This window comes from Cucumis melo, chromosome 8 (genome assembly GCF_025177605.1).
Source record: "Cucumis melo cultivar AY chromosome 8, USDA_Cmelo_AY_1.0, whole genome shotgun sequence".
NCBI classification, from domain to species: Eukaryota; Viridiplantae; Streptophyta; class Magnoliopsida; order Cucurbitales; family Cucurbitaceae; genus Cucumis; species Cucumis melo.
In genome coordinates this window covers 12674396-12698835 of record NC_066864.1, presented here as the reverse complement: position 1 = coordinate 12698835, position 24440 = coordinate 12674396, and the positions used below count along the sequence as shown (strand labels likewise).

At 35.3% G+C, this 24440-nt stretch overlaps 1 protein-coding gene across 2 annotated transcripts; it reads left to right on the top strand.

Moving 5' to 3' along the window:
- The first annotated feature begins 1929 nt into the window (after positions 1-1929).
- LOC103495851 (4-alpha-glucanotransferase DPE2) lies at positions 1930-23097 on the top strand. 2 transcript variants are annotated; one of them, XM_008457528.3, is made up of 23 exons: positions 1930-2594; positions 2771-3160; positions 8827-8944; positions 9060-9115; positions 9229-9356; positions 9455-9581; positions 9667-9863; positions 15410-15488; positions 15622-15660; positions 15942-16061; positions 16275-16376; positions 16475-16558; positions 16665-16907; positions 17007-17132; positions 19269-19343; positions 19433-19504; positions 20032-20148; positions 20297-20394; positions 20557-20716; positions 21084-21182; positions 22067-22264; positions 22482-22575; positions 22730-23097. In XM_008457528.3, exons 2-23 carry the CDS (start codon positions 2807-2809, stop codon positions 22942-22944), a joined length of 2901 nt encoding a protein of 966 aa, XP_008455750.1. In that variant the 5' UTR covers positions 1930-2594; positions 2771-2806; the 3' UTR covers positions 22945-23097. The 2 variants fall into 2 exon arrangements, with proteins under 2 accessions (XP_008455750.1, XP_016901815.1); XM_017046326.2 differs by lacking the exons at positions 22482-22575; positions 22730-23097 and having other exon boundaries at positions 2251-2594; positions 22061-22210.
- The last annotated feature ends 1343 nt before the right edge of the window (positions 23098-24440 follow it).

Sequence of the window (24440 nt, the reverse complement as noted above, 5' to 3'; positions counted from 1 at the left end):
TTTTTTTATCTAATTTGTCCTAGTTTGTATTGGTATATGAGTATTTATATTTCAAAGTGAGTTTAGATTCACACTAATTCAGATGGTGTTTCTATCCTCATCGTAGATGAGTATCAATATACATAACAAACACCATCTTTTTAGGGAAAAAGCGTAAAGAATGCTATATAAAAGATAATAAAAGGTTAGAAGTCAAATCACAAAACTTTCCAACCAAAGTAGAACCTAAACTCTGTAAATGTTGATTACATTGTTCTGCACTTGTCATGTCAATTTACTTTTCTTATATAAAAGTGAAAGCTGAGATTAAAACTATGGTGTTTAGTCTACTGCATGAATGTAATAAACCAAGAGTCGGTGTATTCAAATTAGCATGTTTGTATTTGAAACGTAAAGTTATAAGTTTTTGATATTGTAAAAAGTAAATTAAGAAAAAATAAAATAAAATGGCTCGATAAATAGGAGAAATAGAGATAAGGGAGAGAAAATTTCTAGCGTTATGATAGTATGGAAATATCTACTCTATCCTATACTTTGCCACAATTGTAGCATTTAAAAATTATGTGAGGTATATGAAATAAATAAATGAGTTAACGACGTGTCAAATAGTGAATGAAAGGAGCGAGTATAAAATCAAACTTTAATTTTATTTCCCGTCGAATTGATTAAACCTAATTTATAAAGTTGGTGGAAGAAAGAAGTGTTATAAGATAAATTAATTAGGAAAAATATAAGTAAGTATATGCATTAATTATAATTTTACAAGTGGGTGGTTTAATCGGTCACTCACACATTTTAAATTAACCAAAGTTGGTTATCCTTTTTTCCTATCCATAAATCACCCAACAAGATAAGGTAGAGAATAAAGTAAATTTAATAGTAATGCTTTCACTTGAGAAAATAAAAACAAAAGGAGAAAGGGCAAGTTTTGTAATATAGCAATTTTGAACATCTAAAAGGGTTAGAAATGTGGTTTTTAAATGCAAGTCCCTAACTTTTAGGTACTTTATTTAATATGGGGAAAGCAAGTTGCATGTGAAACTGATCACACAAAGTTTGGAGCCACTTTTAGCCTTTGACTTCCTCATGAAAATTGTGGGAAGAGGTGAAATTTCAATTTATCATATATGTGTATGTATCTTAGGTTTTAATTAAATTTTCATATTACAATGTTTTTCATTTAAATTCATTGAGATTTGAATTTTAAAATTGGAGTTTGAATTAATTGGTGTGTTTCATCATTTAAATTTGTGTAACTAAAACTTCAAGAATCGAACTAATACTTAAAAATTTGTTAATCTTAAAATTCAAATTTGTTAATTATTTCAAGTATCAATTAGATCATATTTGATAGAGATACAATATGACCCTAATCAATATACATGAATTAATCTACATACTTTCAATATATGAACATGAATCAATAGATTAAATAATCGTACATATGTTCTAGAAGTTAAGTACTTGAATCTTTTATTTTATATAGATGAACTAGAAAAAAAAGACATATTTTATCATCTATTTATAAGAAAATTAGAATAATCATTTTTCAGTACAATTAAAATAATACTTAATCTACCCAAATTGATTTTCTTTCTTTTTTAAAAGGTCTATTAAGTACAATTTGGAGAGGAATTAAAACTAAAACCCCTTGTTTTCGATAACATACAAATGTAGCTATCAGCTTAGATTGGTCACTGATTTTCTTTTAAAATCAATGAAATTTGAAAATTGAAATTTTATTTGTTACTTTTTAAAAGAAAAATATATTATTTATTTTTCTCTTATTATTTCTCTTTCTTAGTCCGAAAAAAAACATAACAATATTATTAAATTTTAGTTTAGGTTCCTTAGTAGCTAAAATGAAAACAACTCAATTCCTATATTATATATATATATATATGTTATGGATTGAAAGGTGTATAGTCTGAGGTATCTAACTTATGTTAAAAGATATGAAAATTTGAATGTGTAATTTCAATTCTAATTCAAATAAAAAAATAAGTTGGAGGTAGGATGATTTTTACCATCATCAGATGACATCAACTTTGAAACCTTCTCATAGAGTTCAAAATGAATCATAAGAATCCAAGATTCTTTATAACTAAAAGTTGACTCATATTGAGTATTTTGTTCTGATTTTAGAAGAAATTTGTATAAATCCCCATGAGAATCATCAAAGGTAAGATATTTTACAACTTACATCATTCCATGTGCTTTTAAAATTTGATATTTTCATTCTCCTCCACATGGGTCCGAATATTTTCCGGGAAAATTTCGTGGAAAAAGTTTCTCAGAACTGTCCAAATGAATTTGTATAACAAGAACAGAAAGATTGCAATTCTATCGTCACCATTCACTTTTTCATTGAAACGCTAAACAACAACTCGTTCGAATCTCTCTCTACTACTACAAGACATTTTTCCCCAAAATATCAAGCAACCCCATCAATCGCTCTCTTACTTTCTATCTTCAAGAACGTGGTGATCACTGATTTCCCACTTCCCTACTATTCTACACCAGCAAGCGAGATTTCCCTTATTGCATTTTCCAACCGAACGAATCCGTCCCTTCAATTCCGTTCTTCCTGTTTGGTGAGTGAAATTTTTTTATGGGTTTAGCTTAATTTCTTTGAAATTTGATTGTGAAGTTGTATCTCGTTTGGTTTACCTAGTTCTTGTTTCCTTCTTGTTTTGAGTTTCAATCTGGAGGATTAAGCAATTTACATCTAGCTGAAATGTGAGTGCATGATTTGTGTTTTTCTGTGTAGAAAACTTGTTCTGGGTCTGTTTCAATTCTGAATAAGATGGTGAATTTGGGATTGTTTTCTGGAGCCAAACGTGCTAAGTCGGTGAATGTGAGATTCAGATTGCCATACTATACTCATTGGGGTCAAAGCTTGGTAGTTTGTGGCTCTGATTCCTTGGTTGGTTCGTGGAATGTGAAGAAGGGGTTGTTACTGAGTCCTGTTCACCAAGGAGATCAGCTTATATGGTGTGGAAGTATTGCGGTGTCTAATGGATTTGAATGTGAGTACAATTATTATGTTGTTGATGACAATAGAAACGTCTTGAGATGGGAGAAGGGAAACAGGAGAAAGGTGTTGTTACCTCAAGGATTACAGGGTGGGGAGGTCATCGAGCTCCGTGATCTTTGGCAGGTGCTGTCTTTTACTTTTTATTCAACATTGCTTATTCTTTTTACTATCGTTTCAATTTCTTTGATATTTCAGCTCGTTGAATTCTATAGGAGACTATTGTATGGCTTTGGTCTTATTTGGTTCTTGAACATTGTGTAAGCTAAACAAAAAACTATGAGGTAGTAAGAATAAATAAACTAAATAGAGGTTGAAACCTTTCACTCAAAGAAGCTTCTATCTTCCAAAAATTTTCCATTATTATCTCAGTGAAGAAGGAAAACACTCCTGCCTGACACAAAATCATCTCCTTTGCGAATAAATTAACCGATGGCTCCACCTCCTAGCCTCTATTGAGTTGCAACCATGTGATACTGTGCCTCCTCTGATAATAGTGGTTAGGGGTCTCACCCTGTCAATGCTACATTATAAGTATAAAACTTCATTTTCTTAGATAAGTTCACCTTTCATACCCTCAACTAGGATGAATGGCACCTAGAGATGACGCAACAACAGTGGAGCTGTTATGTGGTGCTTATATGAAAAAGAGTCATCAGGACTAGAGATTCACATATTTCTAACCATTTGAGCAACTTTCTACGCTGAACAAGAAAAGGGAAAAGACTAGTTGATTTTCTATCATTAAGGTTTCTTGTAGTAGTCAATTTCAAATTCCAAGAAATAAAAGAGCATGAGTCATGACATTGATGAAATGGAGGAAATTTTAGCAGGAGTAACATTCTAATGACAAGGGAATCTGAGAGTCAGAGTAGGCCCCAATCTTCTGCAAAAAATGGATATTTTTCTCACTAGCCAAAGCAAAGGAGAACTTCATGAAGAACCGATTGATGGCTGTTCGTGGCCTACACTTTGAGGGTCAGAGGGAACCCAAGAAGCATACTAGTTGTTAAAGAAAACCTTGACCTACAAGCGAAAATCTTATACTGTAAGGCAAAACTCTTCCATGACTGTCTGTCAACCACATGTCTAGCAGGATCTGATTCTTATGGACCAAAATATCTACACTGAACCCACCTTCGGTTGTGTATTGTAGCATGGTTTAGAACAAAATTTCCAATGACGTTGATTTTAGGTTAAGATGAGGGTCTGTTTGCCTTGGTGATTGAGAATTGTATTGAAAGCAATAAACATGAAACCGGCTTACGTGAAAACCCGAGAACCGGGAGAAAAACCACGATGTTTTTAGTTTTATTATTTTCTTATGAATAAAATAGGTACAAATGGAGAGAATAAATAGAGTATAATAGGAGTAAGAAAGGAAAAGATCTAGGAAATATTTAGGTAATAAAATCTCATATTTTATTCTTTCCAAAAATACTCTAAGGCCAAAGCCCTACTAATTCTAACACTCCCCCTAAAGTTGGGACGTAAATATCAATGAGTCCCAACTTGCTAACACAAAGGCTGAAGTGTGGTTTGAGAAGCCCCATGGTGAGAACATCAGCTACCTGTTGGCTTGAAGGAATGTACGGAATGCATATGCTTCCATTGTCAAGTCTTTCTTTGATGAAATGCCGATCAATCTCAACATGTTTAGTTCTATCATATTGAACTGGGTTGTTAGCAATACCAATAGCGGCTTTATTATCACAAAAAAGCTTTAATGGTGTCTCACATTCCTGATGAAGACTGACAAGACTTCTGGACCCAAATTTCGTCACATATTCCCAGACTCATAGCTCTGTATTCAGCCTTAGCACTGCTGCTGGCCACAACACTTTGCTCTCTTACTCCTCCAAGTTACAAGATTGCCCAAACAAAGGTACAATATCCGGAGGTAGACTTTCTGTCAATAACAGATCCTGCCCAATCCGAGTCAGTATTTGCCTCAATGGTGTTTCTATTTGTTTTTCTAAACATCAACCCTTTACCAGATGTATTTTTCAAGAATCTCAGGATTCTGTTAACAACTTCCATATATTTCTCATAGGGAGCCTGCATAAACTGGCTGACAGCACTAACAGCAAAGGAAATATTAGGACGAGTATGGGATAAGTAAATTAATTTACCTACAAGGCGCTGATATTGTTCTTTATCAACTTGAATTTGATCATCAGAGTTTCCTAGTTTACAGTTGAATTCAATAGGAGTATCAGCAGGACGACATCCCAACATGCCTGTCTCGGTTAGCAGATCAAAGGTGTATTTTCTCTGAGAAACGGAGATACCTTCTTTAGATTTGGTCACCTCTATTCCAAGGAAATATTTCAGATTTCCCAAATCCTTGATTTCAAATTATCATCCATTCTCTGTTTTAGTTGACTGATTACTGTTTGATCATCTCCAGTCAAAACGATGTCATCCACATAAACTATTAGAATAGCAATCTTCCCTGTCTTGGAAACCTTTGTAAATAAAGTATTGTCAGAGTGCCCTTGACTGTACCCTTGGGACTTGACAAAGATAGTGAATCTGTCAAACCATGCTCTTGAAGACTGTTTCAGACCATATAGGGATTTCTGGAGTTTACACACCTGCTGACCAAATTGGGCTTCAAATCCTGGCGGGGGGGCTCATGTAGACTTCCTCCACCACGGTTCTTTTCTTCCATATTTTCAAGAACAGCAACATCAGACTTGTCATTCTCACTCATCGTATTATTAGTACAAGGTTCTGTAGGGTTTTCCATACCTTGGTCTCGAGGAGGTTCGAAGTCTTGGACTGGAGCCGGCGGTTGACTAGTAGGGGACCCAACTTCCTTTATGAGATTCCTCCTGTAATATGATTTCCAGGGAACTTGGTTTGGGGGTAAGATTATGGGATGAGGATCAACGTCAGATACGGTACTAGAAGTAGGTTCAATAAATTCAAAGGTGCTGTTAGACTCTTCACTCACACTCTCCCCCTGAAGATGGCTAACAGGAAAGTAGGGTCGGTTTTTACAGAAAGTAACATCCATAGTGACAAAGTATTTCCTAGACGGCATTTATAACCGCGCTGGTGAAAGGGATATCCGACAAACACACAAGCCTGAGCTCGAGGGGTAAATTTGGTCTGATTAGGGCCAAAATTATGGACATAAGCGGTACACCCAAACACAAAGAGGAACCTCAGAAACAAGGCGAGTAGAGGGGTAAGACTCCTTAAGACAATCTAAGGGAGTTTGAAGATGGAGGATACGAGAAGACATTCTATTGATTAAGTGAGCGGCTGTAACAATAGCATCTCCCCATAGGTATGATGGAAAGGAAGTGGAAAGCATAAGGGAACGAGCTACTTCCATAAGGTGACAGTTTTTTCGTTCGGCCACTCCATTTTGTTGAGGAGTGTAGGCACACGAGGTTTGGTGAACAATCCCCTTGGAGGCTAGAAATTCACCAAGGTTATGGTTTTGGAATTCCCGACCATTATCACTCCGAAGAATTGCAATTTTTTTATGAAATTGTGTTTCAATGGTATGATAGAAGTTTTGGAAAATGGATAAAACCTCGGATTTATCTGTGATAAGGTAGACCCAGGTAAGACGGGTATGGTCTCGATGAAAGTTACAAACCACCGCTTTCTTGATGAGGTGGTGACCTTGGAAGGACCCCAAACGTCAATATGGATGAGGGTAAACGGTTGTGTAGGTTTATATGGTTGTGAGGGAAAAGAGACCCGATGTTGTTTAGCCCGGATACACACATCACAAGATAATGAGGAGACATCTATTTTAGGAAAGAGATGAGGAAACAAATATTTCATATACGTAAAGTTCGGGTGACCTAACCGAAAATGCCACAACATAAAGTCATGTTCAGAGGTGCTAAAATAGGAAGACAGTAAACTAGTCGTAGAGATACTACTACCAGAGGTATTATCATTAAGGATGTAAAGTCCCCCGCTATGTCGGGCAGTGCCAATCGTCCTCCCCGAATTCAAGTCCTGAAAGCAAATAGACTTAGGTAAGAAAGTAGCTTTACAATGCAGCTCACGGGTGATCTTACTGATAGATAATAAGTTGTAAGAAAGCTTAGGCACATGCAAAACATTCTGGAGGGAGAAACCGTCAAAGATGACTATTTGTCCTTTCCCAGCAATCAGGGCTAAAGAGCCATCGGCTATCCAAATTTTCTCATTACCGGCATAGGGGGTATAAGAGACAAAGTGCTCCGAGAAACCTGTCAAATGATCTGTGGTCCCCGAGTCCAAAATCTAGGGATTTGTCCCATCAACACTAATAAGACCAAGGGACTGAGACATACCTGATTGAGCAATGACGCTTAGAGTAGGAGAGCTGGTCTGACTAGCAGTAGGGCTGAGAGGTGCTGGTAGTCTCCCTAACATCGGTACGCCCTAAGTTCTGTTGCTCTTTGGAGGAGCGGCTGTTACCTCTTGGGGGCCGACCGTGGAGTTTCCAACACTGATCCTTGGTATGTCGTTGTTTCTTGTAGTGCTCACAAACGAGTATTGTTTTCCCATTATCATGGGTCAAGGATCGAGCACTAAAGGCAACAAAGTTAGTTATAGAAGGCACGTTAGGAAGCAAAATTACCGGGTTCTTGGAATACATCGGTAGATCGGTCTATGTCACGGATGTACTAACTTCAAAAATAGCTCTCCTGTAGGTTTGATTAATCTCGAGACCGCGAACATATGGCTGTCCATAACCGGAGGGTGCCGATGACTCGCCCGCTTCAATCCTCGATCTGTTATGGTGTTGGTCAGCCCCGTTCCTATAGAAAAAGGTTGCTGTAAAGGGTCGACAGACAGATTTGCACTGCTATACAGATTTGACAGTTTTGAAGGTTGCTGTCCGGCGGCGATGGGCAACGGATGACCGGAAGGGTGAGATGGTTGGACAGGCGACGACACGTAGAAGCGGATGGGATGGGCGGTGAGATTAATGGACGGCAGTGCGTGGGCCCACATGCCCGACTGAGACGGCGCGTGAAATAGTTTTTGGCCGGAAAGTTGCGTGGATGGCGGCGAGGGTTGGCCCATTGGATAGATCGGCGGGGTCTGAATCCGTTGGAGTAGTTTTTCCATGGTGGTGTCCACGACGGCTGTTTTGGTCCAGGTGATTCCTAAAATTTTTTCTAGGGTTTCGTTATTGCTTTGCTCTGATACCATATTGAAAGCAATAAACACGAAACCGACTTACGTGGAAACCCGAGAACCGAGAGAAAAACCACGATGTTTTTAGTTTTATTATTTTCTAATGAATACAATAGGTACAAAGGGAGAGAATAAATTGAGTACAATAGGAGTAAGAAAGGAAAAGATCTAGGAAATATTTAGGAAATAAAATCTCATATATTATTCTTTCCAAAAATACTCTAAGGGCAAAGCCCTACTAATTCTAACAAATTGTAACACTAAAGTGATGTTCTGGGCTTGGGGAGTGGGAGTTTATTCATTTATTTTTGGTGAAATTTCCATTTTTTGTTAGAAACTTTCAATCATCTTGACTTGACATTAAAGTTCTATATAAAACTTGTTTAAGAATATGTTTCATGCCAATGAGATGATGATTAATTATGCTTGGATTTGTGCAATTCTTTTTTACATTTCAAAGACTTTGCAATACGTTGTTGCCTTTCGGTTTTCTTCTGGTTACACTCTAATTTTTCTTCTGAAAATTTTGTACATTTTGGTATTTAATTGATGAATGTTGGTCTCTGGAATTTACGAGCATTAGGCTGATTTTAAAGATCTCATCTATTCTTCTCTTTGATACATCAACTCAGACTGGTGCAGATGCGATTCCTTTCAAGAGTGCTTTCAAAGATGTCATCTTCGGAAGAAGTTCAACTTTGAGCATAGAAAGACCACTAGGAAATTTCATTCATAGTTTGGATGAGGATGGTAAGTTTAATATTTCTTTGTTATTTTGCGAACATCATTCTTTAAAGTAATATGATTACTTCTGGGTAATCTCATCTTAACCAAGTTGTCATTTTTTATTACTTGACTGAAGCAGATTCTGTTCTTGTCCATTTCAAAATTTGCTGTCCAAATATAGAAGAAGATACAAGAGTAAATATTTAATTCTCTACCCTGCTTTATTTCTTATCTTCAAATAGTTACTTCAAACTGACTGGCGTCCAATTTCAATTCTAGTTATAATTTGTGAAATTTTACTAGTGCAGATCTATGTCATTGGTAGTTCTTCGAAGTTAGGACAGTGGAAGGTACAGAATGGAATTAAACTTAGCCACGCCGGTGACTCAATCTGGCATGGAGACTGCATCTTGCAATTCAGTGATTTCCCCTTAAAATATCCTTTTCTGTTATTTTCTTTTACAATTGGAACAATTTCCTATGTTTATGTTTATTCCTTTCTTCCCCCTTCCTATTCCTTAACAACAATTTCACGTACAAGTATTGTAAATATGGAAAAGCAGGAGTTATTTCTTCAGAATTTGGGCAAAACCGGGACCTTCTCCTTGATGCTTCAAATTTTCCACCAAGATATATTTCACTTTCAGATGGCATGTTGCGAGTAAGCTATTGTGAAGAAACTTCTTCTGACGAATACTAGTTAGTTAGTTCTTTAGAAAATTAGTTCACAAATTTCTTATGCTCAGGATCTTCCTTGGCGTGGTTCTGGTGTTGCAATCCCCATGTTCTCTGTTAGATCAGACGATGATCTTGGAGTTGGCGAGTTTCTTGACTTGAAATTACTTGTAGACTGGGCTGTGGAGTCTGGTCTCCATTTAGTTCAACTTCTACCTGTTAATGATACATCCGTTCATGGAATGTGGTGGGACTCGTATCCTTACAGGTAGGATGCTGTTTAAATGCTGGATCTAAGGTCAACTCGTCCAATTTTCACTATTTTACTGGTGATAGTAAATAGATTGAAAAGCATGTGTGGTTGCACTTGAATTCGTTCAACCTGCTATTTTTATCTGTCTTTAGTTTTCATTTGCTTCACAGCATCTGGATTCTTTTAACATCTACCAATAAAAATGTATGGTTTTTCAATTTTCTTAGAGCCTGAAGAATGAGACTAGTATCCATTGTTACCGTGCTGATATTTTATTGAATATAATAATTGTGTGTTATTACATCAAGAAAAAAGGGAGATAAATACAAGGGACCTTTGTGGTAATAAGGAAACAAATAAAATCAAATAATATATTCCTAATTACAAGAGATTTTACACATTAATACCCTCCCTCAATCCCTCAAACTCAAGGTGGTAGAGTAGCTGTCAGCTTGAGTTTGGTAAGTAACTGATTGAAGCGGGTAGATGGTAAAGCTTTGGTAAAGATATCTGCTGGTTGCTCAGTGGTGGAGACAGATCGCAGAAGAAGTGTGTTGCTCAAGAGATGATGACGAATGAAGTGACAGTCATTTTCGATGTGCTTTGTACGCTCATGGAAAACATCATTGTGGGCAATTTGGATGGCACTACGATTGTCACAATGAAGGAGGATGGGACCCTGCTGGGGAACCCCCATATCAGCAAGAAGCCAATGAAGCCATAGGAGTTCAGCGTTAGCATCAGCAAGAGCACGATATTCTGATTCAGTACTAGAACGAGAGACAACTCTTTGTTTCTTACTACGCCAAGAAATGAGAGAATCTCTTAAATAGAAACAGTAACCTGTTGTAGAACATTGATCGGTAGGGTCCCTAGCCCAATCTGCATCAGAGTAGCCAGACAACACGAGGGAGGATTGAGAAGAAAACTGAAGTTCATGCCCCAAGGTTCCCTTGATATAGCGAAGAATACGTAACACGGTGGTAAAATAAGTGGTTCTAGGAGCAGCCATAAACTGACTGACAATATGAACAACATATGCAATGTCTGGACGATTCACTGTTAGATAGATGAGATTGCCAAAAAGTTGTCGATATAGACTCATATCTTCAAGAGGAACACCATCATAAGGGATCAAATCAAATGAACATTGGGACTTAAAGGTGTCGAAGCTGTGTTGGAGTCAGTGATTCTTGAGTGAACTAAAAGATTTGAGGCATATTTGGCTTGAGATAATAAATACCCGTCTGAGCGCCGAGAGACTTCAAGGCCAAGAAAGTAGTTGAGAGACCCAAGGTCTTTCATCTCAAAATGTTGACCAAGATAATGTTGGAGATCGGATGTGGCCTGTGGATCATTACCAGTAATAATCATGTCATCAACATAGAGAAGAAGAAGAACAATACCCTGGGTTGTATGGCGAGTAAAGAGCGCAGTGTCATGAGGGCTAGAAGTAAATCCAAGTTGAGTGATGGTAGAGCTAAATGTGGCAAACCAAGCCTGTAGAGCCTGTTTCAGACCATATAATGCTCGACGAAGGAGGCACACCTTGTGAGGAGGAGGAGAAGTACTAGAAGGTGGCTTCATATAGACTTCTTCAAAAAGAGTCCCATTAAGGAAAGTATTTTTTACATCCATCTGAAGAAGAGGCCATTGCTTGGCAGCAACAGTAGCTAACAAACTTCGAACAGACGTCATCCGAGCCACAGGAGCATATATTTCTTCATAGTCAATACCATATTCTTGGGAATATCCTTTTGCAACAAGACGAACTTTATAACGCTCAATAGTACTATCAGAGTGAGTCTTGATTTTGTAGATCCACTTGCAGCTAATAAGTCTTTTACCATGAGGTAAGTCAACATAGTCCCAAAGTGTGTGTCTGTTCAAGAGCCTGTAATTCATCATTATCGCTTTCTGCCATAAAGCGTCAGTACTAGCCTCTTGATAAGAGGTAGGTTCAACAAGGAAAACAATAGTGAAAAATAGTGATAATCTTGGAGATGGATAGGAGGTTTCCTTACCTGAGTAGAATGACGAAGAGGGGTGTTTGGAGTAGGTTCAAGACCATCATCGGAGACGGACGACTAGTTTAGGGTTTGCAGGAGTAGGTGCAGATTGAGCAAGCTTGGTATCAGGAGTGGACTCAAAAAGAGGAAAAAGTTCAACAGATGTATTGGTGAAGAAAGGTTGAGGACTAGAGAAAGAGGAGTGGAAGGATGACAAGCGAGAGAACATAGTATGCTCCCAAAATGTGACATGGCGAGATATACGAAGTCTATTGGAAAGAGGATCTCAACAACGAAAACAACAGAGGTGAGCACGTGGTTCAAGTTTAGTGTGTTCATGCAGGAGAACAAAGCAAGCACAACCAAAGACTTTAGGTTAGAGTAGTTGAGAGGGGTACCATATAGTCTTTCAAATGGAGAGATGTTCTGAAGAACAGAGAAAGGAAGACGATTAATGGTATAGACGGATGTAAGCACTACTTCACCCCAAAATTCTCAAGACATGAGACAGAAAGAAGAAGAGCACGTACTGAGTTAAGAATGCGGCGATGTTTGCGCTCAACACGTCCATTTTGTTGAGAGGTGTGGGGGTAGGAGCGCTGAACAAGAGTGCCCTGTTGTGAGAGAAAAGATAGAAGAGTGGAGTCTTTATACTCCAAGGTATTATCAGCGTGGAAGGTTTTGATAGGACAAGAGAATTGGTTGTGAATCATGTTAGCAAACTCAATATAAGTGCAAGATAATTCGGAGCAGTGTTTGAGAAAATAAATCCATGTAAATCGAGAGAAATCATCAATGATAAAACATAATAGCGATAGCCATGGACAGTGGTAGTAGGGGCAGGACCCCAAATGTCATAATGGATTAAATCAAAAGGTTTTATCACATATAGAAGTGGATTGTGAAAAAGACAAAGCAGGTTGCTTAGCAAGTTTGAAATTTAAACAATTAAAAGGGACAAACTTGGGAACATTATTTAAATTGTTAACGGAAATTAAATGACAGTTTTTCAGGAGAAGCATGACCAAGACGAAGATGCCACTGATATGTATCAGAGTCGGTGACAGGAGCAGAAATGGATGAAGGAGGAGGAACCTGAAGTGATAAGAGCTCAAACAATCTTTCTACTTTGCGACCCGTCCCAATCGTCTGTCCCGTCTGTAGATCCTGAACTTGACAACCATTGGAAGAAAAAGAAACAGTTAAGCCAAGATCACACAGTTGACCAACAAACACTAGATTAAAGGTTAAGTTTGGGACACAATAAGTATGGGGAAGACTCAAATTGGGGGTATTAATGGTGCCAATGTGAGAATGTGAGAATGTGAGAGATGTTAATACAATTGCCATCAGCAGCATAAATCAGAGCTAAAGATTTAGCAGGACTAGAAGTGTTCATAAGGGAATAATTAGATGTCATATGATTGCAATAGGCAGAGTCAAGAAGCCATCGATTACTTGGTGTGACGGCAAGTGCAGAGGAAGATGATGAAATTAATTGATTTAATAGGCTCTGAAGATCACTTATCTGAAAATGGGGAGGTGGAATTATCTGAAGCAGCAGCAATAACAAAGGAGGTACCAAGTTTAGCAAAGTTCTTTGCTTTTGTAGGATAGCTTCGAGGTCGAGGTTGTTTTATGGGACAATGATCCAGAATATGACCTAGCTTATGGCAGTATCTGCATTCTATTTTAGGACAATTAATAGATTTGTGACCAGTGAGCTCACAACATCAAAATATTTGAAGAGATTGATGCCAAGATGTTTTTCTTCAAATAATATCTCTTGGATAGCTGCATCCAATGAGGGCAAGGGACTGCGGAGTAGTAAGACAGCCCTAACAAATTCATATTCTGGACGTAATCCCATAAGGACTTTAATAAGACGAAGATGATATTTACGGATTTTAGCTTGATCAAGTTGAGTCCAGATAGGTTGAAGCACTGCTAGATATTCATTAACAGATTGACCAACTTCTTGATTGAGATTGACAAGACTACTGTACAACTGATAGTAATGAGCTAATCCGACAGATTTAAACCGTGTAAACAAAAAATCCCATAACTCCTTAGCATTTTCGAAAGCATCAAATTGTGTATGGATAGCATGGATTGATGTGTTACTAAGCCAGGTGATAATCTAATGATTTTTGTTGTCCCATTCTTCAAGGCTTTTGATAAATTTGCTATCATAAGTCCCATTCTTCAGGTGATAATCTAAATTTCCTTGTCTTGTTTGGTTGGTTTGGTAATATCGCCAGTGACAATATGTCATAATTTCCCCGTCCAATTAAAAAACTTTTCATTTGATTTGCCTATGTAATATAATTAGAGCCATCAAGAATCGTGCTAATTGGACGGGCAATTTCACTTTTCTCTATCCAAACGAAGCAGATGGAGAATGGGGGCGGCGGATGGGTTTCATGGAGGCCAGAGAACATAGAACTGAGATCGGAGATCGGAGAGTGCAACCGACGAGGAAACAAGGACGTTGGAGAGTGCAGCGGAGACAGACGAAGAGCGTCAGTGAATCAGAAGACGTCGTCGGCGAGTTTCACGGTAGGGGAAGCGGCGGTGGCTGAACAGTAGACGTAGGTTAAAGCTCTGATACCATGTCCTGATATTTTATTGAATATAATAATTGTGTGTTATTACATCAAGGAAATAAATACAAGGGACTTTTGCGGTAATAAGGAAACAAATAAAATTAAATAATATATTCCTAATTACAAGAGATTTTACACATTAATAGTTATACTTTCCCTCTCTAGAAAGTTCCAACATAGCTGACATGAGCAGATTTAGGTGGGGCTAGAGTTGTCTTTTGAATATGTATGCATAAAGTGTATGTGTATGTATTGTCTTTCAAATCCTTTTAAAAAAATTGTGGTTATATGTAAATGTAATATATTGGTATATTTTGTTTTAAAACTGAATTAAACAAAATGATTAATGTTATTTGGATTTTTTTTGAAATTTTGATGGGCCACGACATTTTAAAAATATTTTGCAAATTACATAGCATTTTTTTTTCTTCCAAAAGATAATTACAAATTGAACTGTTCTTTTTTTTTTTGACACAATGTTACTGTTTTTCTAAACTTTAAATCATCAGTGACATAAATAGTGGTAACTAATAAAGTTTTATTTTATGTGATAATCACTTATTAACACAAATCAATGATTACTCTTAGATATTGATTAAGTACAATCATAACAATCAGTGATCAAGCTTTACATTGAATAATTGTTACCACTAGTTTACATAAGTTATTATTATTAAATACAAACACAATTTGTGTTGTGCATTTCTGTCTGTCTGTATTTTTATAACTTAGTTTGTTGGCTGTCAGCCGTATTTCTTAAGTTTGGCCCTTCAAAGTATGCTAAATGTGCAACTGTTAAGTGCTTCGTATTTTTCTTTGTTACCTTTGTCAGTTTACTTCAACTTCTATGATCAGAATTACTTACCAACCTTAGCTTTTATCTAGAGAATTTATGGTTCATTACATTAATTTATGCCGTAGTGATTATTTAATTGGTCCTTTGCAGTTCACTTTCCGTCTTTGCCCTGCATCCATTGTACTTGAGAGTCCAAGCACTTTCAGATAATATTCCAGAGGATATCAAGGTATACTTTTTTTCTTTTGTTAGAACTATTTCATGTTTTGCTAATTACTCTGTTATCCTTACCTATTAACTTATATAGTTCTTGTTCTTTTACAACTTTTCTTTTCTTTCGGGGTGTGTGGGGGTCTTTGCAGCTGGAGATTCAAAAGGAAAAAGTTGAACTGGATGGAAAGGTAGTTCTCATGCTTAGTTTATATTGTTTTGTGCTTGCTTGTAACAGTACTAGGAGACAGAACACCATTCTAATTAGTCATTCATATCCTTGGTATTTTCATTACTTTTTGTTTACAGAGTTATGAGAAAAAAAAGGTTATCAAATCCTGAATTTTCATCTGCTCTCCTTTTGTGGATTGTTTGTTAAAGAAAGATTATGGCGGAAATTAAAATGCTTGCTTGGTCTATAATTATGTTATGCTACAGTCAAGTTACACGTTCGATTCTGGGATATATGCAGGATGTGGATTATGAGGCTACTATGGCTGCTAAGCTTACACTTGCACAGAAAATTTTTGCTCGAGAGAAAGATTCAATACTGAATTCCAGTTCCTTTCAGAAGTATCTTTCTGAAAACGAGGTTTGAAGTTTGCTTTTCTCCTGAAAAATTTACGTAGTAGTGATGAAACTGAAACCATAGTTTTGACACTTCTTCCTATTATAATTAATATATTGATACTGATGAATATTAGGTGGATATCACATCCATTGAACGTCATATTTTATTTGTATATTCTGCCAACAGTTTATAACTTTATGATACTGTGCTCATCCCTATGTGATTTACTTAAAGGAATGGCTAAAACCCTATGCCGCATTCTGTTTTCTGCGAGACTTCTTTGAAACATCGGATCACAGCCAATGGGGTCGTTTCTCTCAATTTTCAAAAGACAAGGTGATGTTTCTTAATATGTACAACCTCCCAAGGAATTAAATTCATCTTACTTCTTAGCATGTATTCTAAGTAGATTACTGGCTGTTGTTCTTTCACAGCTTGAGAAGCTTATCTCAAAGGACAGCTTGCATTATGATGTCATCTGCTTCCACTATTATATTCAATATCATTTGCACCAACAGGTACTTAAAGTCATTAATTATAAGTTCCATTAATTGTTTCTGCTGTTAAATGAGATGGAAGAGGACTTTTGTATCTTCATTGTTTGGCGACATTGTTAAATGACAGTTGTTGGAGGCAGCAAATTATGGAAGAAAGAAAGGAGTGATATTGAAAGGTGATCTTCCGATTGGCGTCGATAGGAACAGTGTAGACACCTGGGTTTACCCTACTTTATTCCGCATGAACACGTCAACCGGAGCACCTCCAGATTACTTTGACAAAAATGGACAAAATTGGGGATTTCCAACATACAACTGGGAGGAGATGTCAAAAGATAACTATGCTTGGTGGCGTGCTCGTTTAACTCAGGTTTTGCTAAAGTTCCGAAACCTTTTATTGTATGTCCTTAACCTTTGTTGGCCTTGCTGTTAACCTTATGCATATCTAACTTTCATGCTTGAATTGTAGATGTCAAACTACTTCACAGCTTACAGAATTGATCATATATTGGGTTTCTTCCGAATTTGGGAGCTTCCAGAGCATGCTATGACTGGTTTAGTTGGAAAATTCCGCCCTTCTATTCCATTAAGCCAGGTACGTTTAGTTATTCTAGGCCCGTTTGATAACATGTTTCTTGTTCCTTGTCTATCATTCCTTGTTTGAGAACTAGAAACGAGACTATGTTTGATAACCATTTCTATTTCTTGCTTCTTGAAAAAATGAAACAAAAACAGAAATTTGTTTGATAATTATTTCTTATTTCTCATTTCTTGTGTTATTTTTCATAATGTTTTTACTTTTTTAGTTTAAATATAATTTAGTTATGCAAAAAATAAAAAAATGTAGAATTCATTAAAATATAAAAAGAATAATTATAAAACATTAACATTATCAAATACACATAAATCCCATTACAAAATTTATAACTATAATATAATAGATTTAATCATATGTTTAAAATTTAATTGGAAATATTATTTCTCATTCAATTCATTTGTCTTAAATGGTGTTAATTAAAATTTAACTCAATTATATTATTATGTAAATGTCGAGGTTGTAAATTATTTAAGATAACCAAAGTGAATATTTTAGTGAAAAAATGTATATAATGTAAAATTATAACTAATTTAGAAGGAACTAAAAATAATAAATTTAAATTTAAAATAACATATAAACATCTGTTTCAAAATTTTAAATTTTAAATTTTTAAGAAATAAACATATTAAACATTTAAATTTGGATGTTCAAAATAATATATAAATTTAAATATTGAACATTTTAAAATTCAAAATTAAATTAAAGATGTAAATACGAAATAGAAAAGAAAATTAAATACTAAATATGAAATTTGAAAATCAAATAATACATAAATCTAAACATTAAAAAATTTAAAGAATAATTTACATAAATGTAACAAAACCCAAAAATATTTACGGTATGTGTAACGAAAAAATTAAAGCCCACGAAGCCACCGTTGTATTTTCATAAATTCTAGATTTGTTTTTAAATATTGCGATTCATCACTTTTTTTCTTTTTTCTTTGCGATTTATTCATCTTCTCTTCATATTATTACTTCTCCTTCTTCATATTCCCACTTCTTCTTGTTCTTGATTTTTTCATTTCCTCTTCCAAAATTTCTTCCTTCTTCGTCATCTCTTATCTTCTTTTTTCTTCTTGGTACAAGATCTAAACGATATTGATACAGGATTTAAATGATCGTGTACAGATATTTAAACGATCTTGTACCAATATTTAAACGATCTTATACTAATATTTAAACAATCTTGGTACAAGATCATGTACCAAAATAGATCGTGTACCAAGATTGTTTAGATTTGGTACAAGATGGTTTACCAAGCTTTGAATCATTGTATACCAATATCTAAACGATCTTGGTAGAAGATCGTGTACCAATATCGTTTAGATTTTATACAAGATCGTTTAAATTTGGTACAAGATCATGTACCATGATTGTTTTACCAAAATGTAAACGATCGTGTATCCAATATCTGAACGATCATGTACCAAGCTTTTTGTGTGCTCGTGTGGCTGATTAATTTTGGGTATTTTTGTTATTTCACGTTGTGGGCTTGTGAGCTTTTTCTGTCCTCAAATTTGTTCTCCAGAGTGTAAATATTTTCGCGTTTTGTTCTATTTTTTGAAAAATCTCCAAATTTAAAATTCAAAATTGAATTAAACATATAAATATGACAAATAAAAGAGAAAGGAAAAAGGATTAAACATATATGGAAAATTAATAAGGAAGAAAAAATAAAATAAATTAAGAAATACAAAACATATAAATATGAAAGATAATTATGAAAAGTTAATAAAAGGAAAAAAAGAATACAGAGTCATTAATGTTGGGAGGTGAACTCTAAGACTTGGAGGGAAAAAATTGTTTTCAAGTTCCTTGGGACCAATGAGCCAACTAACAATTTTAAGAAAAAAGGGAATCTAGTCGAATAAAATAGGAACAGAACTAGAAAGAACGAGGAGAAACTGTTTTACATAGTTTCAATTTTTGTCTAATTTTTAGAAACGTTCCTTAAAACTTGGGAACGAGAAAGGAAATGGTTATCAAACACATCTATTTCTTGAAAAATGAGAAACAGAAACAGGAAACAGAAAATAGGTACGTTATCAAACGGACCCTTTAGAAGCAAACATTTATATTTTTAATGTGAATGGTTTTCCAAAATTTTGTTTGAATAATTATTTTTCCACAGGAAGAGCTCGAAAGAGAGGGAATATGGGACTTTGATCGCTTGAGTCGTCCATATATCAAGGCTGAGTTTTTACAGGTTGCTATGCGATGAATCGACTTAGCAATCTTGAAAAGCATTATTTGATTCTAATGACCTGAAGTACGGTTTACCTTTTCTTTTTCCAGGATAAATTTGGAGCTGCATGGGGGTTTATTGCGTCACACTTTCTGAATGAATATCAGAAGAACTTTTATGAGGTGATAATTATGATGAATGCTGCATAAAATTTGACCTTAAGTTGTCCATGGTATATATCCTATGAAAACAACATCACGTCCTTGCCGAATTGACAAATCTACTCTGTTAACTATTACTCTTGTGCATTCCATTTTCTTCACATTGGAATGAAATTATGCATTTTTGTATACATTTTATAATTTTTTTTTTCCAGAATGTAGAATTGAGAACTCTATTATTATTGATACTGAAAGTGATATCATATCTAGTGGACACTGGACAGTTTCCTGTTTTGAACCAGATTGACCTATAGAACAATTGTCAATTGTAATTATAAATAACTGCAAGAATCAGAGTAAAAGTGGTTGGATTGATCTTGATATTTTCAACACTAGCAAAGACGTGTGAACATTTATTTCTCCAATTGATTCCAAAACTTTGATACATCGCTTTGTTATTTCTACTTCTGCTCCAATCTAATATCTCTCAAGTCTTATCTGGGCATTTTCAGTCTTAATTGTGGTGAGCATTCGTTTCTCTTTTTCAGTTCAAGGAGCAATGTAACACAGAGAAAAAAATCGCCTCCAAACTGAAGTCACTTGTTGAAGAGACACAGTTGCAAAACCCAGACCAGATACGACGCAGTCTTTTTGATCTTATACAGGCAAGAAGACGTTACATTAGAGAATGCCTGGTCTATGTAAACTTGTTCATGGAAAACATCAACCTTTTTCTCTCAAGCCCTCTAGATTTGATTGGACTTGCCATTTCTATACAGATCATGACCTTCAGTTTCTTTTTATTCTTTGCAGAACATAGTTCTTATGAGAGACCCAGAGAATCCAAGAAGTTTCTATCCACGCTTCAATCTTGAAGATACTTCTAGCTTTAATGATTTGGATGATCACAGGTTACCTAAAAACTCCTATCATATTTTATTTCAAAATGAAGTTTTAACAGTTATCCTTTGAGATGAACACTTTCTTTTATCATTCTTTCTACATTTCTTCGCTTTTCAATATGAAGTTGACGTCAGTTGCAAGGTCTTAAAAATTTTTCTTTTACGATGCAGTAAGGATGTTCTGAAAAGATTATACTATGATTACTACTTCCATCGGCAAGAGGATCTTTGGCGGAAAAATGCTTTAAAGACCTTGCCTGTTCTCCTGGACTCTTCTGACATGCTGGCCTGTGGAGAAGATCTTGGTCTCATTCCTTCATGTGTTCATCCTGTATGACTAAATTATAACTGATCCTCTTTTTGAAATGCACATACCCACTTGCATGGCATAAATCATGTGGTCAACAGGCAAAACTGCTTTTTGGGAGAAAACGTACTTCTGAGTAAAAACACTTCTTCTACATGTACTTCTGGAAGAAGCACCAATTAAGTGCTCCTCATGAAATCGTTTATAGTTCTTTCAAAATAACATTTTATTATTAAACCAAACACTTGAATTTTTTGGAAAAAGATATATTTTTAGTGGAACAAAAATACTTTTTATCCTTAAAAAGATCATCATAAACTCACATAATAGACCGTCAATCCTAAGTGGGAGGGCGTGTGGAGTCTTAACCTTATTCTTGATTTTGATGCAGGTTATGGAGGAGTTGGGATTAATTGGTTTACGGATTCAACGTATGCCGAATGAACCTGATCTAGAGTTTGGGATACCTTCTCAATATAGCTACATGACTGTAAGCCCTTGAATCTCATTTTTTTTCCATTTTAAAATTGACAGAACTTTATCCTATGATGAGGAAGGAATGCAAATATTATTTTTGAGAAGAAAACAAACCCATGCATAAATAAAAATAGGAGCTATGCTATGACAATAGAACGAGAAGGATCAGCAGGTGCATCCCGACATCTCAACTAGGTTGACACTTAGCACCCTTATCATATTCTAACAAAAGGAGTCCAACCTAAGTAATTAGATCAAAAGGCTACACACAATGACTACAAACCAAGCAACCATATGATCAATCCAGCTTAAACATAGCCACTACAACCCAGAAAAAATCTTAGAACAATACAAACAGATACAGAAAACTGGAATATAAAACTGGAAGAAGGAGACAGCTATCATAAGGGTCATCTAATGCCAGAGTCCAGAATTAGAGCTTCAGTCAATGGGGAAAGATGAAAGCCTTCCAATTTAGCAAAATATCTTGTAGAGACATCTTTGTATTGTTTACTGAGCGCAGAGACAATGCGAATCTGTCCTTGCAGAAAAGAAGTCTATTTCCTACAGAGTTTATGCTACTAGTTCAAGGTATAATAAAGCGAACAAAGTATAATGCTTTTCATTACCTTAAAAACAAGAATCTATAACAGGACCAAAATAGGTTCATCTGCCTTTCATGACTAAGGAGGAAACTATCAAACCTCAGTACAATGGAGAAGTATTGATTTCCTGACAATTTTTGTTGTATTTGTATACTTATTTTGAGAAAGTTGCACATTCCTTTCAAATTCCTTCTATCTGGCATACGTTATACATTTACCATTGATAAGTTTGAAAATTTTTTCCAAAATGATAACACACTTTGGATTGGCTAACGATGGGAACAAGTTTTAGGTGTGCGCTCCATCCTGCCATGACTGCTCGACTTTGCGTGCTTGGTGGGAAGAAGACGAAGAAAGAAGGCGACGGTTCATGAAGAACATTATAGAATCTGATATATTGCCACCTAGCCAATGTATTCCAGAGATAGCATATTTCATCATAAAGCAGCATTTTGAAGCTCCATCTATGTGGGCTATCTTCCCACTTCAGGTGACAGAGTGGTCCTAACCTTTTCTTAGTTTTCAATATCAAGAGATTTACATCTCAAATTATTAGGATCGAGTTGAGTAACAAACACATGCATTTTTAAAAATGACTCCTTACTTTCCTATGTCCTTTGGTACCCCAAGTTATATTCAATTACCATTTTCAGTTGATTGTCTCTGGTCTTCATGAAGTTCATCTTCGTCTTTTACATCAATGTCAGGACCTATTAGCACTGAAAGAGGAATACACAACACGACCTGCAAAAGAGGAGACGATCAATGACCCTACAAATCCAAAGCATTATTGGAGATTCCGTAAGCCTGTCTTCATAATTCATGTTTCCTGGAAAAGGAAGAAAAAGAAAAAGAAATATCTCAAAGCATATTGTATCGTATCGGTTTCACTGCAAAGTGGAAATGATGTTTCTTGTCTCTAAAATCATCGTTTTATATCTATTATGTTTTTCAGGTAGTCATGTGACATTAGAATCTCTAATGAAGGACAAAGAACTCCAAGCAACCATCAAAGGTCTTTCCCTTGAGAGTGGAAGATCGGTTCCTCATGATGAAGCCAAACCAGCATCAAAACCAATACCTGTAGATGTTGAAGCTAAGAAAGAAAAGAGTTCTCTAGCAACAAAGTCTAATGGAATACCACAAAAGGAGACACTCGCAGTCACATAAATGCAAACAGATTTGAGGTAAGTTTTCCCAATTGTACAATAAAACAATTCGAGATAGCGATGAAATAATAGCTTCTATGAACGTTGTATGAACATGTGCTTCTTCTAAGCCTGCCTAATAAAAGGAAATTAAGTCTTCTCTTGTGTTGGATCATTGCTGTTTATTGTAATTTAACCAATCATGAACAATTGCACCCTACAAAATGACTTCAAATCCAAGGTACTTTCATGTGCTTTTGATGAAAGCTGTACAATGTTTTCTAAAGTGGCTGAGGTGCACCAAAAAGCAGTGCCCGTTGGAACTTAAGTTTGAAAGCAGTGAGTTTTTCAGAAAGTTTATTTACTTATTTTTTTAAGGTAGACACACAATAAAACATGGAAATTAATTACATAGGGATGGTGTAGAGCTTCTGAAAGAGTTTCAGACCCTTTGGAGAAACAAAGGGTTCTTCTCAACTTTTGACATTTTTATATATCTATCCTTCTTGTTTTATAATTTTTCTTTTAAAAAATTCTATTGAGATTGGCCTTTTATCACTACCCTATTGGTTTTGACTACCGAATAAACGTTTGTAAAATTGGGATGGGTAAGGGAAACTACCGGTAGTTTTTATTGACTCGTTGAATTTTGGAATCAAGTATGTGGCTGATCATTTAAACAGTTGAAAGAACTATTGGGATTTGAATAGAATCATACAAAATCCTTTACAAGTAAAGTTCAAAATATGTACGTTGATAAATTTAAAAAAAAAAAAAAGTAACAACTTTGGTGCTCAGAATTGTAATGATTTTGATAGAATCTAGGATATTGCTTATAGGTCATCCTATGTTGAAAACGTTAAAGTTAAACAAATAGAATGGTCATCTAAAAATGAAATTGTCATGAACAAAGTCAAAATAAAAGAAGATAAATTATGATTACTTACACCTAAGTTGAGTGTGCCAAAGTATTATTACCTTAATCAACACTTGACAAGTACATTATTTGCAAATCAGTATCAACTACAAAATTTGATTAGAAATTCTTAAAACACTATAGATTAAATTATTAATTAATACATACTACAAAATTTGTATAACTTCCAAAACTATTTAATTATTCTCTCAAATTTTAATTTTGTATCTCACTCTCTAACGATTCAATTTTATTTCAAAAATTAATTCATCTTTACTAACTACTTGTTAATCAAAATATTATATTTAGCCAAATTCTATAGGTCGGTTTGATAATAATTTGGCTTTTAGCTTTTATTTTTACTTTTGAAATTTAAGGCTATAAACAATTACCTATTTTTATGGGTGTTTTAAATTGATTAAGTCAGATTTGGAGAACTAAAATCTCATTTAGTAATCATTTTGTATGTCGTTCAAATAACCTTGCAACTCAAACTATTCAACAAAATAATAATAATAATAATAGAAAGATTTAGAGAAAATGTCTAATTTGGCTACGAAATTTCGGAAAGATCCTAAATTATATATCTTTTTTACATAAAT